Here is a 19,049-nt window from a genome sequence, read left to right on the forward strand (position 1 = left end):
GCGGAGCACAGGCTCCGGACGCGCCGGCTCAGCGGCCATGGCTCACGGGCCCAGCCGCTCCGCGGCACGTGGGATCCTCCCGGACCGGGGCGCGAACCCATGTCCCCTGCATCGGCAGACGGACTCTCAACCACTGTGCCACCAGGGAAGCCCTGCATTGTTTATCTTAAAAACCAAATCTTAAAACAGGATCTTAAATCTGTAATACTGAGAATTTTCCCTCACTAAACTGAGTTTGACAGGATCCTTCTTCCCATCCTGTTGCTATCAAATACAATTCTTTGTTTTATTTAATATTTGGTTCACAAACGTGAAAAGCACAGATTCTAGAGGCAGATCATCTGGGTCTGAATCCTGGCTTCTCCACATATTAACCAGTTGGCCCAAGTCAGGGGCCTATGGCTCTGCTGTGTGACACAGGGATACATTTCTAGTACTACCTCACAGCTGCTATGAGGGTTAGATGAGAGTCTGGCCAGGACTGGACCAGTTAATAGTCAAATGCTGGGGTTTTTTGGTGTCTAGATTATAGAAGTAAGATATTATAGTATTTTCACAGATATTAAAAGTTGGAGTGGAAAAAACAAATTATTGAGCAGCCTCTTTAATCACTCAGGTATGCTACTAAGGATACAAAGTGAAACAATGTCATCTCCACCCCAAAGAGATGAGAGTCTACCTAAAGACACGGGTACACTAACACCAATTACAATGTTATTTTAAACTGCTATACTGGTACAACAGGCAAACTGTTAGGACAGAAGTTAAGTAGACTGGCTCAGGGGCTTCCCTGGTGGCGCAGTGGTTGAGAATCTGTCTGCCAATGCAGGGGACATGGGTTCGAGCCCTGGTCTGGGAAGATCCCACATGCCGCGGAGCAACTAGGCCCGTGAGCCACAACTACTGAGCCTGCGCATCTGGAGCTTGTGCTCCGCAACAAGAGAGGCCGCGATGAAGAGTGGTCCCCGCTTGCCACAACTAGGGGAAGCCCTCGCACAGAAACGAAGACCCAACACAGCAAAAATAAATAAATTAATTAATAAACTCCTACCCCCAACATCTTCTTTAAAGAAAAAAAAATAGACTGGCTCAGTCTGGGCTAATCTGTCACAGAGATAAAACATGGGGTAGGCCTTGAGCCACAGTCTGAGGAAAGTCTCCAGAAAGACATTGCATTTGCAAAGACATGGATTTTAAAAACACGCTGTATTTTCGAAACAATTACTCAAGGCTGATGCTAGAGCTCAAGAAGCAGGTGGGGAAGAGGTGGGAGGAGAGGGATGCCCTGCTCACCAAGCTAAGAAAGAAGACCCATAACCACTACTAGATATTAGAATGTGTTATCCAGGGAAGTAAAAGAGTTAACAGGGGGCTTCCCTGGTGGCGCAGTGGTTGAGAGTCTGCCTGCCGATGCAGGGGACACGGGTTCGTGCCCGGGTCCGGGAAGATCCCACGTGCCGTGGAGCGGCTGGGCCCGTGAGCCATGGCCGCTGAGCCTGCGTGTCCGGAGCCTGTGCTCTGCAACGGGAGAGGCCACAACAGTGAGAGGCCCGCGTACCGCAAAAAAAAAAGAGTTAATAAGGTCAAAGATTTGAGAAAGAACTCCACAGGAATGAGAAAGATGGGCTAGAAGGAGGAAAACAGGTAGTCTTCAACTCTAACAGCGTATCTGACTGATTAATATCAAAAGGGATTTTAATATCTGTACTTGAAAAAGAAGTGTAATAAAACATTTTTAAATATAAGAATGGTATTTGCTATATATGAGTTAAATTCTAAGAATGAAAAGGCAAGCTATTTGATAAGAACTTTTACATGTAAGTTTTAAAAAAAAAAACTTACATCCTAAGTAGCATCGGTTTGGTCATAGTGACTACTTCACAAGTGGTTTTCTGTCTGGTTTATTACCTCCAGGGGAGGTATTAGTCGAAGAGTACAGAGTTTCAGTTATGCAAGATGAATAAGTCCTAGAGATCTACTGTACAGCACAGTATCTACAGTTAACAATACTGTATTGTATACTCTTCTTCCTAGTTCAGAGCTAAAAGCTGACACTAACTTTATTTTTAGTTAGATACAATTGACATATAACATTCTGTAAGTTTAAGGTATACAATGTGTTGATTTGATATATTTATATATTGTGATATGATTATCACAGTAGTGTTAGCTAACACCTCTATTATGGGTGTAATGTATTTTTTAAATTTTGCTAAGAGCTAAGAGACTAGATCTTATGTTGTGTGAGGGTTTTTTTAAATAAATTTATTTATTTATTTTTTGGCCGCGTTGGTTCTTCGTTGCTGAGTGGGCTTTCTCTAGCTGCGGTGAGCGGGGGCTACTCTTCGTTGTGGTGTGTGGGCTTCTCATTGCGGTGGCTTCTCTTGTTGCAGAGCACGGGCTCTAGGCACACGGGCTTCAGTAGTTGTGGTGCATGGGCTCTAGAGCGCAGGCTCAGTAGTTGTGACGCATGGGCTTAGTTGCTCCGCAGCATGTGGGATCTTCCCGGACCAGGGCTCAAACCCATGTCCCCTGCATTGGCAGGTGGATTCTTAACCACTGCGCCACCAGGGAAGTCCCTTATGTTGTGTTCTTATCATAAAATAATAATAATAATAATAATAATAAATGAATGAATGGGCAGGAGGAAACTTTTGGAGGTGATGGATATGTTCATGGCCTAGATTGTGGTGATGGCTTCACAGATGTGTACTCACCTCCAAACTCTTCAAGTTATAAATGTATACAGCCTTTTGGATGTTAAAAATAGAAAGAGTTATAAAATAAATTCTTGGTTTGAGATTTTTTTTTCAGTTACTTTTAGTACTAAATAAAAGGTCACCAAAAGAATCAAGTAAACAAGATATCCAAAGTCAGAACCAGACAATAAAGATTAGGAAAATCAGTCTTAAGAGTTTATAAAGGAAAATATTTCTCATTAAAATTGTTATTTCCATTCCAAGTCCCAACAATCTTTTTGCGTGGTCCATAAAGTAACCAAATGCTTTTCTCATTAAAGCAAGTGCCTTGGGTTCAGTATATATTTTCTTCCAAGTTGGCAGTGTTGACCATCAGAAAATTAAAACTCTCCTGAATGGAAAAGCCAGAGCTTCACCCTGAAACATAAACCCTCCAGCTGAGATGCAGCCTTCTTCTCTTGTAGAAGTACTCAGATCCCATTTGGTTGTAATACTTTTGCCTTCAAAAGCCAGGCCAAAGTGCAGTAATGTTATCCTTACTGAAAACAGAGGGAAGATGGTCCCATGCTGAATGTTTTCTAATCTGCTCTTTATCAGAACATCTGAGGGTCTGGATTGCAACCATACACTTACATTAAAGAACAATGACCTCACCCCCAATATGTCAAAATGTTATCAGGAAACCCTGTATCTGAGATCTGATGTCTGACTGACTGCGGAGTGCTTTCTCTTTGTCCACTGCCCTATCTGTTTCAGTAAAATGAAACCCAGCAGTTATTGACATTTCCTCTCAGAATACATTTCCTTTAAATTCAAGGTATGTTCTTCTCATACCAGCAGAGGGAGGCCTGATCCGCTTCCTGAGCTCTGAGACTGCTCAATTAAGTCTCTCAGGGATTCTCCAGGAGGAATGTAAGTTTCATCCTGTTCTAATCCAATGCTGTACCGAGGTCTGGTTTCTTGTCTTTTATACCTGAAGATGCACAGAGAAAGATAATGTTAGACACTGGATTGCAATGATAGGGGCAAACATGCAGATAAAACAGTAACCACAGCAGGTTTTATCTTTGCACATAATACAAGATTAGATGCTCACTATTTATTACCCTTAGTTATGATTTCCAGAACAAAATCATAATTATTCTTCTAACCTATTTTTTAGAGTAAACTACATGTTTTTACTCACTCACAACCACATATGATTTTTCTTCTCTATTCCTATCAAATGCACATATCCAAGCAGGTTACATTCCATTAATGTTTCTATACAGTTCCAATATTCATTCCCTAAAATCTTTTCTTATAAGGTCTCTGATCAACTACAGACGCAAATTTTTGGTTTACAAAAGACATTACAATTTTCTCATCCAAGGCAATGTATAGATAAATGAGATAAACTGAAAGTTTAAAAGCTTTTGTCAATAATTATGTCTTCAATTAGAAATGATGTTATTTGAATTAACTCCTACTTATAGAAAAGTAACCTAAATTACTATTACAAAAAGCCAATGATAAGAATTTAAAGGTCCTTGATATTTCACAAACTAGAAAATGAGTTCTTAGGTGACTGAAAATAATTTGTAATGACCATACTGTAATTTAATAACTGAACATATTTTATTTTAATAATTGATCTATAAATTATCTTTAAAATCTTTCAGTGCTAAGGGGATATTGTTAGCTCACAAAATAAGGAATTACTAAAGCAATTCTAAGTTCCCCATGGTCATTTCTCTGCTTTGAATCAAACCTCAGTAGCAACTAGTTGCTGAATTTCCTAGCTACCATAAATTTCCTAGGGATGAAATTTTTTCTGGGTGGTTTTGATATCTGAAGCAGAAATGAGATAGGTATCTATTAATAGCTTCATTAGGACAAATATTTATCAATAGTAACTCATATTATCAGTGAAATCTAAGATCTAATTAGGTCAAGGAAAGCTGTGGTAAAAAATGTCAACAGGTAGAAGAGTATGAGAATGATATTATAAACTCAAAATTCTATATCTACATGTTAGAAACTTACCTGAAGTAACAGAATAAAATGATAAGGACCAAGAGCAAACTACAGACAGTCACAGATATAAGTAAGGCCTTGTGGTGTACAGGTCCATCAACAAAATCTGAAATTAAAAAGAAAGTAAAAAGAGCCATGATACAGAGATTATTTTCATTTAAAATTTAGGAAGCAACTCTTTCCTAAAAGTGCTTGCTAAGCTCCATGTGCAAGATTTGAGAGGTTCTTTTAATCTGCTAATTGATAAGAAATATATATATACTCTCTAAATTAAATAAGTCTGAGTAACATGAATTCATCTAGCCACTCACTTCAAGAGCATGCATTTCTTCTTCTCTGGAAGGAATAGGTTTGACATAGGATAAAAGCACAGGATATAAATAAATGTAAATGGATCAATACCCCTAAAATATAAGCAGGTTGTTCATCTTTATTTCAGATCCAGCTGATGTGTTTACAGATTTTTCTCATGTGGTTTCTGGAGCACTCTATATCATGAGTTTGGATAAAAAAACAAATCTATATTCATTGTACATAAAAACCAAAGTAATCCTATGATGGATACAAAGGATCAGAATTCCTCAAATATTGTCAAATAAATAGAATACGTGATTTGCGTTACTTTAAGCAAAGATGCCCTTCAAAAATACATAGCTTAATTTTTCATAAATGGCATCCTATTTTAAAAGAATAGGTATGTTCCACTCAAAGAATTACTGTGTGATTCTTTTAAAGAACAAATTATTAAACAGTATTCACGCTGTTTTAACTCCAGTTCCTGACAAATAAGATTTATAATACTACGGCATGATTTTTCAAACGCTGTAAAAGTAAGAATAACCTGGAGAGCTTTATACAGATGCATATTTACTGACTTCAACCCCAGAGATTTTTATTCAAAGTATATATTTTCTTTTTTACAACCATCCCAGGTGATTTATATGCAGGTAGTCTCTGGAACGTATTTTGAGGAAACTGACTGAAAAGCTGGTGCACTTACCTAGTAATAGAACTAGCACCGTTCTTATTAAGGGCACCATACATCCTTTGGAGAGTAATTACTGCTATTTAATTTTAAAAGGTATTGTAATTTATGATTTTGGTTACCTACAAACAAGATGTTTTCCAACTGTGCTGTATACTTCTAATGGTACGGCTACCTAAACATTTTGGCTGGGGACCTTACCCCACTAAATGTAAATTTCTTTTTTTCATTCAAAAGTATTATATGTTCCCTGAAGAAAAACTGAAAAGCACCAACTAACTAAAATAAAATAAATAAAATTGCCACCACCTCACTATTTACAAAAGTTACTGCTAACTTTTTAGTGTATGCCTTTCCAGTACCATTTCAATGAACAAAAAAAGTTCATGAACAAAATAGTTCACAAAAAGGCATTATATACACACATGCCCATAGCTGTATTATTCACAACAGCTAAAACATGGAATAAACCCAAGTGTCCACTGACATATGAATGGATAAGCAAAATGTGGTATATACATAAGACATGGTTTAGCCTTAAAAGGAAAGAGATTCTGACATATATTACAACATGAATGAACCTTAAGGACATTGTGCTAAGTGAAATAAGGCAGTCACAAAAAGACAAACACTCCACTTATATGAGATACTTAGAGAAGTCAAAATGATAAAGACAAAAAGAAGAATGGTAGTTGCCAGGGGTTGGGGGGAGGAGAGATGGGGGAAGTTAATATTTAATGGCTAAGAGTTTCAGTTCTACAAGATTAACAGAACTATAGAGATGGATGGTGGTTATGGCTGTATAACATTATAAATATATTTAATATCACTGAACTGTACACTTGAAAGTGATTAAGATGGTAAACTTTATGTTATGTATATTTCACGACAAATAAAAAATTTGGGAAAAAATCATTAGAATTGCCTTGTAACTAGATTGTTTTCATTTATAATATTGTAAATATTTTCCAAAACAATAAAAATTTTTCTGCAAAATGAGTTTCAACGATTACACAGTACATATACAGACACATCCTAATTAGAAAGTCAGTCTTCTGATGATGTATATTTAGGAGATTGCAAAGATTTTGCTACAATACATCTTTGCTGTGATACATAAAATTCTGTGATGAACATTCTTACACATACATCATTGCACATGTCAGTGATTATTTTCTTAATCTAGATTTGAAGAAGAATTATTAGTTTGAAGGATATATATTTTAAGGTTTTTCATACATGTTGTCAAAGTACCCTTTAAAATAGATTACAAGTTTCTTTTTTACCATCAATGTGAACATATGTCTTAATTATTCCAAAATAATCTCAGTCTTATAGAAAACCTGTAAGGATAAAGGACTCCAATATGTCCTTTAGAGAGTTTTCATTTTAAAAATTTTACCATATTTACTTTATAATTCTCTTGCTCTCTCAGTATGTATGTGTGTGCCTATCTCCCTCTCTCTATATAAAGATACGTATATGTACATGTTTGTATTCATATTTATTTATTTATATGTATGTATACTCTGTGGATCATATGAAGTTACAGACATAATGTCTCCACCCATAAACACTTCAGAGTGAACTTCCTAAGAACAAGGACATTGTCTTACCAAATGGTAATGCAATTACCAAAATCAGGAAAGTAACACGAACATACGAAATGAAAATAAATCTTACTGTGAAATATATCAGAGAAAGTTTGGATTATCTATTATAAACTAAAATCCACAGATTTTTATACTAATTTCTCATCCAAATCTTATGATGGTTAATGTTATGCTTTACTCATCAGTCTAAAACATATGTTTAATAACTATTTATGATCTACACTACTTGTAAAATATTAATGGAAGTAGTCTGTCTGCATCTGAAAAGACTAAATGAGAGACCATTTTCTAAAAAGCAGTTTTATATTAAATTCAGAAACACTGCCAGTTGAGCAGAGAAAGAGTTCAGGACCATGATCTACACATTCGAAGAGCCATTCAGCCTTTAACAACAACAGGAATCATATATAATCACCACATGCGTTGTCCAAAAAGCGTTGCTTAGGAAATCTTGAAAGTAATTTGTAAGCTCTTAAAATTACGTGGGCTAAGATTTTACACAATGAATTTTCTTAGTAAAATTCCCCTCCATACCTCGCCCGCTCCTCTGGGTTATAGGCAAAGTCAACAATAACCCTAAATGAGCACAATACCTCCGCCAGTGAGAGAGCAATTAGCAACATTTGTACACATGCATGTATACAAATACCATGGTGCACATAATGTCGCTGCAAACAGCTTAAAATCTATTTCCAATTTTAAGGACAACAAAAGCAAAAAAGCCTGATTTTGCAGAAAATCAGAGAGAACGCTGGATACTCTATCAAAACTAGAGTAACTAACTACATATGCACAACATATTTTCAGTATACAAATACAGAATACTTTTTCGTTCAAGTGATATAATTTTACTAAAAACTATCAGCCTCATCGCCTTTCACTTTTCCATGTAAATGAAGAACACTCTGAACCGTAAGAACAGTGTATTTATTACTCATCATATTAGATTTCTGATTTCTGAGAGCAATGAGACCAGAAAGAATCTAAGGGATTGTTTCCTTACCATCAAGCACTTTTTTGAAAGGCTAGCATTACCTTCCCACTTTCCTTTTCTTTGCTCCAATCAACCTATCCCCTACTGCCTCCTTGTCTTTTGTCATAAATAGTGAGCCTTATCAATATGCCTTTTGTTTCTTTCGGTCGTGCCTGTCATGTTTTAATCTGCCATTACCTGTGCTCAGAGCATTAACAATGTAAACATTCAAGTCACTGCCAGAGTCTTGGAAAGCGAACACGTCCAGATACATATCAGGAAAAGAACAGAGCCCACAGTTCTCTCTAGGCCAGCAGATTTCTACCTGGCTGTCACTCCAACTGCTCAGGGGAGTAGAATGGAGAACTCTCTAGGGAAGCCTGGTTCACTCTGAGGCAAGTAAGAATCACCAATGGTTTCCTAACAAAACAGCATTCTGTCATTACTTGTCTCCTCTCTGATAATTAACTGGTCTGCAACTGCTTAAAATGCCAGGACTGTTTCTATAACGCTAGAAGATAGCTCATAATTGCAATAAGAAATAAAAAACCATATCGCTAGAAAGAATCTTGGAAATATGATGGCCCAAAGACATCTTTATATGTGCTCTCAATGTTATAACCACAGATAAATTGGAGACATCTTTCTATTAATAGAGCACAAAGTGCCTGAAAAGCATATTCTTGTCAGAGGATTTTAGTCAACAAACAATACTGTAAAGTAATTTACCTTCATCATATACTGGGATGTCATCTTACAGTAACATCTAGAAATAAATTCACTATAAGAACAAAGACATAATATTCTACTTATTTTCCTGCAGAAAAAAAGATTTAGCATTATATATTCTGGTAACAAAGGAAGTTAAGACAGAATTGTTATATCCAGATTACTGTGTTCAGTGAGAAAGAAAAAGTGTAATTATTTATAAATTTCTTTCACCGATCCCAAATACAAAGTTAACCGAAGCTGCACATTTCCAGAAATGTTAAGAGCTATTCCCTGGCAAAGAATTCAGCTCAGACTCAAGTACCGGTTTATACTGCCACAAGCATAATATATGTGTCAGAAGGAAAATTCTGCAACTGACCTTTGCATTCTAGATGCTATCATATATTCAACCTATCTGTGTTATAGAGAATAAGGGAGACGGTTTCACTGATTAAATACCTGTTACCTATTGAGTTTAATTTGTAATTGGCATTACCCGAAGCTAAGCAATGGCATTTTTAAACAAATCTGTAAACTGCTCAGAATATATTTTTTAGTTGAGTAAGAAAAGAAATAATAAGGTAAAGTTTAGCTTTGGAAATCCTGTATTATAATTTTACTTAAACTACATTGAAATTACCCTATTTCAAAACAGAAACAGTTGTTTCTGATACATTTTCCATGAAGTATACATGTAGCGTATATTAGTAATTCCCATATTTAAACACACAAACTACACCTATTCCAAAAAATTATATGAACTTTATTTGCTCTTGTAAAAGCCAAATTTAAGGATCCCATTTAATAAAGCAAGGGCTTCTGTTCATTTCAACACCATTCTTTCACTTCTTTAAGTGCTCATTTGAAAAAAAAAATTAAACAAAAATAAGTGATAATAAGTAATTTGGGAGGAGGAAAAAAACCTCATCAAATTCTCTTGCCTACACACCATTTCAAGAGAACGTTTAACTCACAATGTCTTGGTCAAACCATGTGACGCTGGAACCATACATCATCCCTTCCAGCATCTCAGTGCCCCTTCGTCACTAATTCTGCAGGCAGGAAGCCAGACACCAGGGCACCACGACTTCTCCCTACAAGCCTCTCCATCAAAACAGACATGTCTCCCTCCTCTTTGCACCAGCTGCAGTGTGACTGGGCTTCCCGAATCATATTTTATTGTTTATAATGAAGGTGCTGCATTTGATCTAATTACTTTTCGTATTTCTTCCTTCAGGAGAAAGAATATTGTCCCAGGGTATTCCGCTTTGCTGGTGCTGAAATGGAATAAGCAAAGCAAAAGGAAAACTAATATTCATCAAAGAATTTCCACTGCTTTCTGGTCACCTTTCATCATCTTTTTTGAAACAGAAGATGACAAATAAAATTTCAAGGACCTAAATATACATTGATAAATATTTGTTGGATGTGATTTTGTATCTCTAATTTCCTGCTAAATGCATCTAAGTTGGAAAAAAAAAAGTGAAAAAACTCTGGATCGGTAGGAAAGGTTTTCTTGTTTATTTTTTAATAAGACAATTTATTTGTAGGTATTTACCCCTGCGCTTAGTACTTCTCTGATGTCTAATAACAGAACCTCACCTAAGCCCGTTATTATTTAGCACCTAGTAATACAGATGTTTTGAGATAATCATTTAACTTTTAATTAAGTTAATCATTTAACTTTTTTAGAAAAGCGATTATTAAGAAAAAACGAAGAACAACAAAAAAATGGTGAGCTGGATTTTTTAACCCTCTCATCTTTTAATAATACAGTGTCTGCTTTATACTAGTTTGACACATAGGTTTGTAGGAAGTCTACTATAATAATATGTAACAATCTATGAGGCAACGCCTAGCCCAGGGGTCTGAAAGTGTGGTCTCTGCACCAACATCATCAGCATCACCTGGAAACTCCTTAGAAAGGCAAATTATTGGGGTCCACTCAGATCTACTAAATCAGAAACTCTAGGTGGGGGCCAGGAATCCGTGTTTTAATAAGCTCCCCAGGTGATTCTGATGCACCTAAGTTTGAAAACCACTAGCCTGGTATTAATACGTAAGTGGGCCTTAATAAATGATAAATTAGAAGGAAGAGGACGAGAGAGGAGGAGCGGAGAGAGAGTGTGTGTGCAAGAGAGAGAGGGAACAACCCTCTAACAGCAGATTCTAAGAATGGAGAAAATGCTAATTGTGCAAAGCAAACATAATATACAGGAGGCTTCAAAGTAATCATCTTGTTTATTGATTATTTTGTGACACGGCTAACCACTACTTACTTAGAGTTTTCTAACTCTTAGATACAAAAAAGCTTTTTTCTTTTTTTGGAGAATGTCATTTAAGGCTTTTTATAGACGATTCGGGGAGATGAGGTCATGGGCCGGCTTCCCATCTCCAGTACTCACTTTAGCTGTGTAACCTTCACACAGTACTTGACCTCAGCTGCATGTCTGAGAAATCGGGCTGACGCTAATGGTGCTTTCCCCACTGAGCTGTTGTGAGGATTAAATGAGTCAGTATATGTAAAAGTACTTAGGAAAGAGCCACGGTAAGTAAGCACTCCATTCACATTGGCAAATATCACAGTTACCTAGGCTCTGAGCTTTAGAGGGTCCTGCTCTGGCTCCCTTTAACTGGGCCCCTTCCCACTGAGCAGTGGGTCTGCAGAACACAGGCCATGTGTCCACCCAGAATGTGTCCCACCCTGCTCTCCATTTAAAAACACTGGCCATTGCCCCAAAGTCTGGAATTCTACCTAAATGGCCCCAGGCCTGTGCCTGGAAACTATGAAGCCCCCTGTCTCCCTGAGGGCGGACCAAGGAGCTGGTGGACTTACCCAAAGGCCTGAGGGGTGACCAAGCAGTGGCCAAGGGGTGTCTGGGGCAAGACATGTGGGCAGAGCATAGACCAGAGGGCTGGGGTGTTGTAATGTGGGTGCCTGACATTAAGCTTCTGATTACTGAGGCATCTGTTTCAAAGACATCTGTCTCGAATAAACACATTGCCAGCTGTAGGACACAACTACTAGTGAAACAACTAGATAAGAAAGCAGGTCACCCCGTCCGTGAAGTTCCCTGGATAACTGACCGCTTGAATAATTCTGTGTTTCCCTTCCCGTGCCCTAATTCCCACTCTTATGTTTTAAACTTGCCAATATTTTTTAACCATGTATGGTGACAAATGTTAGCTAGACTTACTGTGGTGATGATTTCTGCAACATATACAAATATCAAGTCATTACGTTATACACCCGAAACTAATATAATGTTATATGTCAGTCACAACTCAACTTTCAAAGTTAATTAATTTGCCAATAAAGAGAGAAACTGTGAAACCCTAGGCACCCCACCTTTGGCCCCAGTAAAGGGAGAACCCCAGGTCCCCACCTACCCCATACCCGTGACCTTGCTGTGTGGACCTCAGGTGTGCTGTGTACCCTCTGGTTCTTGCAAATAATACACCTTTTCTTTCAGATTTCTCTGACAGTGGCCACTGAGGTGCATTTTAGATAATAAGAACCACACGGGTCAAGTCTAGCCACAACATTAGCTCCAGTCAGAGAAATGTCTATGGGGGCTGCCACAGTGGTATGGACCCAGGTAAGTGATTCAGACTTTCCTAGCCGACAGTATCACTGCCAACAGGCTGAGACAGACACAAAACAGGTGTCCAGCTGCATGCATGAGAGACCTCTCCCAGGGCCAGACAGAACCAAGAACGGGGTTCCCCATCACTCCCATTCCCACACTGGAATGAATAAGTCTAAGTAGTTCAAGCATTCTGAATGCCAAGCGGGTGTTCCCCATCACTATGAAAATATTCTTGTTAAGTCTGGTTAATAGAAAGTAGTTTATTTACCAGTCTTCTACATTGGTTTATGAGTTTTAAATAATTAGGTAAATGGTATGTGGACTTCCATTTATACCATTGCCCCGGCTCCACAAAAGTTAGGGTTGGTCGTAAGTATAAAAACAACAGCTAAAGTTAAAAATATCAAAATAAGACGGTTCCATGTCTCTTTAACATCCCTGTTCTTTATTTTGGGTTTTATACCAAAACATAAATATACCTATCTCCAATAGGACTATATAAAGACATATATCCAATATGGCTGCAACGCAAATGTTTCTGACCAATGCATTACTGATATTCAGTAAACATGTATAGTCCACTTCCAAAAAAACTGCTGCCCATGTGTATATGGTAGAGACAAAAACAAGAAAGGCAGCAGCTCTGTGGTATATTTGTGTAAGAAAGACCAGTGCTCCCAGACCACAGCCTGCAGTGACTTTTACTGGACCCCAAAATGGTGAGGTGGAATCTGCAGAGACCTCACCCAGGCACTACCTGGGATCCTCAGAGTTCAAAATGGTAAACCCTACAGCCACTAAACTCCCCCCAAGTCCATCACCTTGTATAATCCTCAACATAATCCACCAGCCACAGTAACATCCTCTTTCCCTGACTGCCCTGACCAAGGACTTGTCTTCCCAATACTACTACCCTTCTTTTCAAAGCCTTTTCACTGAGTTCTCTAGAGACTTACTCTGCTTTTAAAAGTCCCTAGCACTCAACCTCTTCAGAGAATGCTCCCTTGCCTGCCAGGTCCTAAGTAGAATCTGGCTCCATCTACAGGACAGTATGTGCACTGCAGCATTTGAGTCAGTTTTCCTAAACCCTACTGCTACTGCTAGGACGCATCTCTTCCACTTACAGGTAATAAAACCTTTTCCTCCTTGAGCGAAGCGATTCTGGCACAACTACCTTCATTTCCAGCACTCCTCACCCACCTCCTGCCCCACTCCCAACACATTAGTGTTGTCTACAGATGCTATTCAAAATGTTGTCTACAGATCACCTACTTTTTGCAACTGATTCACAAGGCAATAACTACAAAAAACTGAAAGTAAGCATTTAGAATTTTACAGCAACCTGACATCAGTGGAATTGTGTTTGAACAAGGTGTTGTCAAACTCACGTGCTGATACACGGTGGCACTAGCTATATCCACGTATAGGTCTTTTTCTACCAAAAGTGTTGCCCAAACTTTAATGTGCATGAAAATCACTTGGGGAATCTCATTAAAAATGCAGGCTTGTAGGCATAGAGGGAACTTTCCTCAACATAATAAAGGCCATATATGACAAACCCACAGCCAGCATCGTCCTCAATGGTGAAAAACTGAAACCATTTCCACTAAGATCAGGAACTAGACAAGGTTGCCCACTTTCACCACTCTTATTCAACCTAGTTTTGGAAGTTTTAGCCACAGCAATCAGAGAAGAAAAGGAAATAAAAGGAATCCAAATTGGAAAAGAAGAAGTAAAGCTGTCACTGTTTGCAGATGACATGATACTATACATAGAGAATCCTAAAGATGCTACCAGAAAACTACTAGAGCTAATCAATGAATTTGGTAAAGTTGCAGGATACAAAATTAATGCACAGAAATCTCTGGCATTCCTATATACTGATGATGAAAAATCTGAAAGTGAAATCAAGGAAACACTCCCATTTACCATTGCAACAAAAAGAATAAAATATCTAGGAATAAACCTACCTAAGGAGACCAAAGACCTGTATGCAGAAAATTATAAGACACTGATGAAAGAAATTAAAGATGATACAAATAGATGGAGAGATGTACCATGTTCTTGGATTGGAAGAATCAACATTGTGAAAATGACTCTACTACCCAAAGCAATCTACAGGTTCAATGCAATCCCTATCAAACTACCACTGGCATTTTTCACAGAACTAGAACAAAAAATTTCACAATTTGTATGGAAACACAAAAGACCCCGAATAGCCAAAGCAATCTTGAGAACGAAAAATGGAGCTGGAGGAATCAGGCTCCCTGACTTCAGACTATACTACAAAGCTACAGTAATCAAGACAGTATGGTACTGGCACAAAAACAGAAAGATAGATCAATGGAACAGGATAGAAAGCCCAGAGTTAAACCCACGGACATATGGTCACCTTATCTTTGATAAAGGAGGCAGGAATGTACAGTGGAGAAAGGACAGTCTCTTCAATAAGTGGTGCTGGGAAAACTGGATAGGAACATGTAAAAGTATGAGATTAGATCACTCCCTAACACCATACACAAAAATAAGCTCAAAATGGATTAAAGACCTAAATGTAAGGCCAGACACTATCAAACTCTTAGAGGAAAACATAGGCAGAACACTCTATGACATAAATCACAGCAAGATCCTTTTTGACCCACCTCCTAGAGAAATGGAAATAAAGACAAAAATAAACACATGGGACCTAATGAAACTTAAAAGCTTTTGCACAGCAAAGGAAACCATAAACAAGACCAAAAGACAACCCTCAGAATGGGAGAAAATATTTGCAAATGAAGCAACTGACAAAGGATTAATCTCCAAAATTTATAAGCAGCTCATGCAGCTCAATAACAAAAAAACAAACAACCCAATCCAAAAATGGGCAGAAGACCTAAATAGACATTTCTCCACAGAAGATATACAGACTGCCAACAAACACATGAAAGGATGCTCAACATCTTTACTCATTAGAGAAATGCAAATCAAAACTACAATGAGATATCATCTCACACCAGTCAGAATGGCCATCATCAAAAAATCTAGAAACAATAAATGCTGGAGAGGGTGTGGAAAAAAGGGAACACTCTTGCACTGCTGGTGGGAATGTGAATTGGTACAGCCGCTATGGAGAACGGTATGGAGGTTCCTTAAAAAACTACAAATAGAACTACCATATGACCCAGCAATCCCACTACTGGGCATATACCCTGAGAAAACCATAATTCAAAAAGAGACATGTACCAAAATGTTCATAGCAGCCCTATTTACAATAGCCCGGAGATGGAAACAACCTAAGTGTCCATCATCGGATGAATGGATAAAGAAGATGTGGCACATATATACAATGGAATATTACTCAGCCATAAAAAGAAATGAAATTGAGCTATTTGTAATGAGGTGGATAGACCTAGAGTCTGTCATACAGAGTGAAGTAAGTCAGAAAGAGAAAGACAAATACTGTATGCTAACACATATATATGGAATTTAAGAAAAAAAAAATGTCATGAAGAACATAGGGGTAAGACTGGAATAAAGACACAGACCTACTAGAGAATGGACTTGAGGATATGGGGCGGGGGAAGGGTAAGCTGTGACAAAGTGAAAGAGCGGCATGGACATATATACACTACCAAACGTGAGGTAGATAGCTAGTGGGAAGCAGCCGCATAGCACAGGGAGATCAGCTCGGTACTTTGTGACTGCCTGGAGGGGTGGGATAGGGAGGGTGGGAGGGAGACGCAAAAGGGAGGGGATATGGAAACATATGTATATGTATAACTGATTAAATTTGTTATAAAGCAAAAAAATAAAATAAAATTAAACTAAAAAAATAAAAATAAAAATAAAAATGCAGGCTTAGTAGTCTGGGGTGGGGCCTGAGAGTCTGCATTTCTAATGAGCTCCAAGCGATGCTGACCCACAGGCCCACTTTGAACTGTGAGGCTTCAGACAACTGAATTAGGGGACTTTCTTCAACAAGCCATGCTGTTTCATATGCCTGTATTTTGCAAATCTTTCTCAAATATTACAAACTAAACCTCTGCACTTACTAGATTGCCTCTGTTTAGAGTCACAGGCTACTCACAGGCTGTGTGCATCCTTGGGAAAGTTAATGAACCTCTCTGTGCTGCAATTTCCTCACCTTTAAGTGGGGAATAATAAGCCTAAGTACCCCACAGGACTGTTGTGAGGCTCAAATGGGTGAATTAATGTAACAGTTATTAGCATAATTCTTGGCTTATGTTAGCCACTTTCATTTTTAAATTTTTTATTCCTGCCTTATCCACTTGGCAAACTTGTGTTCCGCCTTAAAGTCTGCTCAGGTATCACTTCTATGAAGCTATTCTGACATCCTCCCACCCCAAAGTGAGCCACTCACTCTTCTATGTCCTTAATACACTTTATAATCTAACTCTACTGAGATTTTCCTGCCTGAGTATAATTTAATTATTTCCATGTTTCTCCCTCATAACCTAGTGTGCATGTGTTGAGAGCAAGAATTTTCTTCATCCATTTCTGTTACCCATAACACCTAGCATGTTGACTGGCAAAATTAAAATCTGTCCGTGAATTTTTGATGTGAATTATTATGAATCAATCTTACAGAGTTTTCTAGGCTATAGTATGAACAAATGTTATAAAATATTATCATCAAAACCCAGAAATGTCATTGTATTTTGTTGGGAAGATTTTCTCTCTCAAGAAATAAAAATCAATCATGACACATCATTTTAAGCTACTTATATAAGACTTAGGACTCTATGACCATTACAAATCATTTATTTTATGGTGAGAACAAGAAGAAAGGAAACAGGGGAGCTGTTTTTAACCAGGAGTCTTTGGGGATGCAGTACGTGTCTTTTTTAATGAGCAACACTAAATGTATAGTCTTAGAATTACACTTTCTAGATATTTTCTCCATTTTACCAATACATATGAATTGACTAAAAAGTAGTTACTCTAGCATAAATAAAAGGAAATGCCATCCAGCAAATCATCTGAATTAGTCCTTTTAAAGGTCCTTATTTTTAAAACGAATGTAACCAAGTAGCAGTTTTTGAGTGAAGTGTAACTTCTGAATAACATTTAGGGGTAAATGTAAAACACTATCTCCCTCCTCTATCCTCCTGAAAGCCACTCCAAGCACCGTAGTTTTCTGAAGGAAATGAGGACAGGTTAGAGAAGTAAGAATCTTACGAGTGAAGGCACATGCAACTATGTTCCTGAGAACTCCCTGCACATGTCTCTGAAGGACCATTTCATGATGTCATCTTGCCTCAGTCCTCTGCCCCAGAAGTGGAAAATGGTGTAGGTAGATGCATTTAGAAAAGAGAATAATTCAAGTTTTTATTTTCTTTATGTCTAAAGATTTTCCAGCCTGGAAGCCTTCCTCCTCTTACCTCTGTTTTTCAGTGGAGGCAGTGTAGGGTGTAGATCTTTATTACATTCATTCCGTTCTGTGCAGCATTCAATTGATCTTCTTTGATGAGGAATGGGAGTGTCCTAAAATTGAACCCAAACAGCTATTAATACATTTCCCCTAAATTTCAAATCATCCAAAACTAGTAAATTAACACTAGTTAGAGAAGTCACTTAAAAGTCTGATAGTTTTATTCAAACATGGTGAAACTGATGTATTGTATTAGGTAATTTCTTTCAAATCATCATGTAGTATCTTACTGCAACTTTTGCATTTCAGCAAAATTACTACTCTATTTGTAATAACCAACGTGTGTAGCATAAACTGAGGAAGAAGGTTTGGCTTAATGCAATTAACCAAACTGGAATTTGAGCAAGATGATCTAATGAGTCACTAAACCAGAAGTTAATAGCAAAAATAAAATGAATATTTGATTTCTAAACGAAGGAAGAATTGACCCAATGCGAATTTTCAAATTATTTTCCAAATTACTGAAAATAAGAGAGTAAAGAAAACCCAAAACAACTGTTATATCTTGTTTGAAATTTGGCTGTTTGAAATCTAGCCAATGAAAGGTTACAAAGTAGAATCAAATTATCTTCCTTACCCGACACTGAAAATCTGAGCCTTCTAGTCCTAGACATCCAGAAGTGACCACAGGCATCCCAGAATCATCTTCTTCTATCATTGTGAAACAATATCCATCTGTGCTAAAGACCAAACAGGCAAAGTAAGTGTGTGTGTGTGTGTGTGTGTGTGTGTGTCTATGGTAAAGGAAATGAAGATGTTTATCACTTGTTTCATTACAAACAAGAAGAAAGTCAATTATCATTACAGGTCACTATCTGTTTAAAGAATCCCCAAACTTCCTTTTATGAAAGTTGACTTAGTTATCATAAAATATTTAGTAATATCTCCTCTGTCCAGAAACTTGCAAGAAAGAAGGATCCAAAATTTCCATATAACGTATAAATTACTAACCATATATACTAAACGCTAAACCCTTATTTTGGTCCTTCACAGGTATCACCTTCAGAAATCCACTCTAAGAAGAAGGC

At 37.6% G+C, this 19,049-nt stretch overlaps 1 protein-coding gene across 5 annotated transcripts in view; it reads right to left on the minus strand.

Annotated features, from left to right (window-relative positions):
- BMPR1B (bone morphogenetic protein receptor type 1B) overlaps window positions 1-19,049 on the minus strand; it is a gene marked incomplete at its 3' end in the record, with an annotated part of 431,795 nt that overhangs the window by 31,847 nt on the left and 380,899 nt on the right. For all 5 annotated transcript variants that reach the window (XM_082634087.1, XM_082634086.1, XM_082634090.1 and 2 more), the window contains 4 exons: window positions 18,599-18,701; window positions 17,972-18,074; window positions 4,725-4,821; window positions 3,534-3,672 (listed from right to left, as the gene is read on the minus strand). In XM_082634087.1, coding sequence (XP_082490213.1) covers window positions 3,534-3,672; window positions 4,725-4,821; window positions 17,972-18,074; window positions 18,599-18,701 — 442 coding nt within the window. The remainder of the gene's footprint in view (window positions 1-3,533; window positions 3,673-4,724; window positions 4,822-17,971; window positions 18,075-18,598; window positions 18,702-19,049) is intronic.

This window comes from Mesoplodon mirus (genome assembly GCF_964341445.2).
Source record: "Mesoplodon mirus genome assembly, chromosome: 2".
Taxonomy (NCBI): domain Eukaryota; kingdom Metazoa; phylum Chordata; class Mammalia; order Artiodactyla; family Ziphiidae; genus Mesoplodon; species Mesoplodon mirus.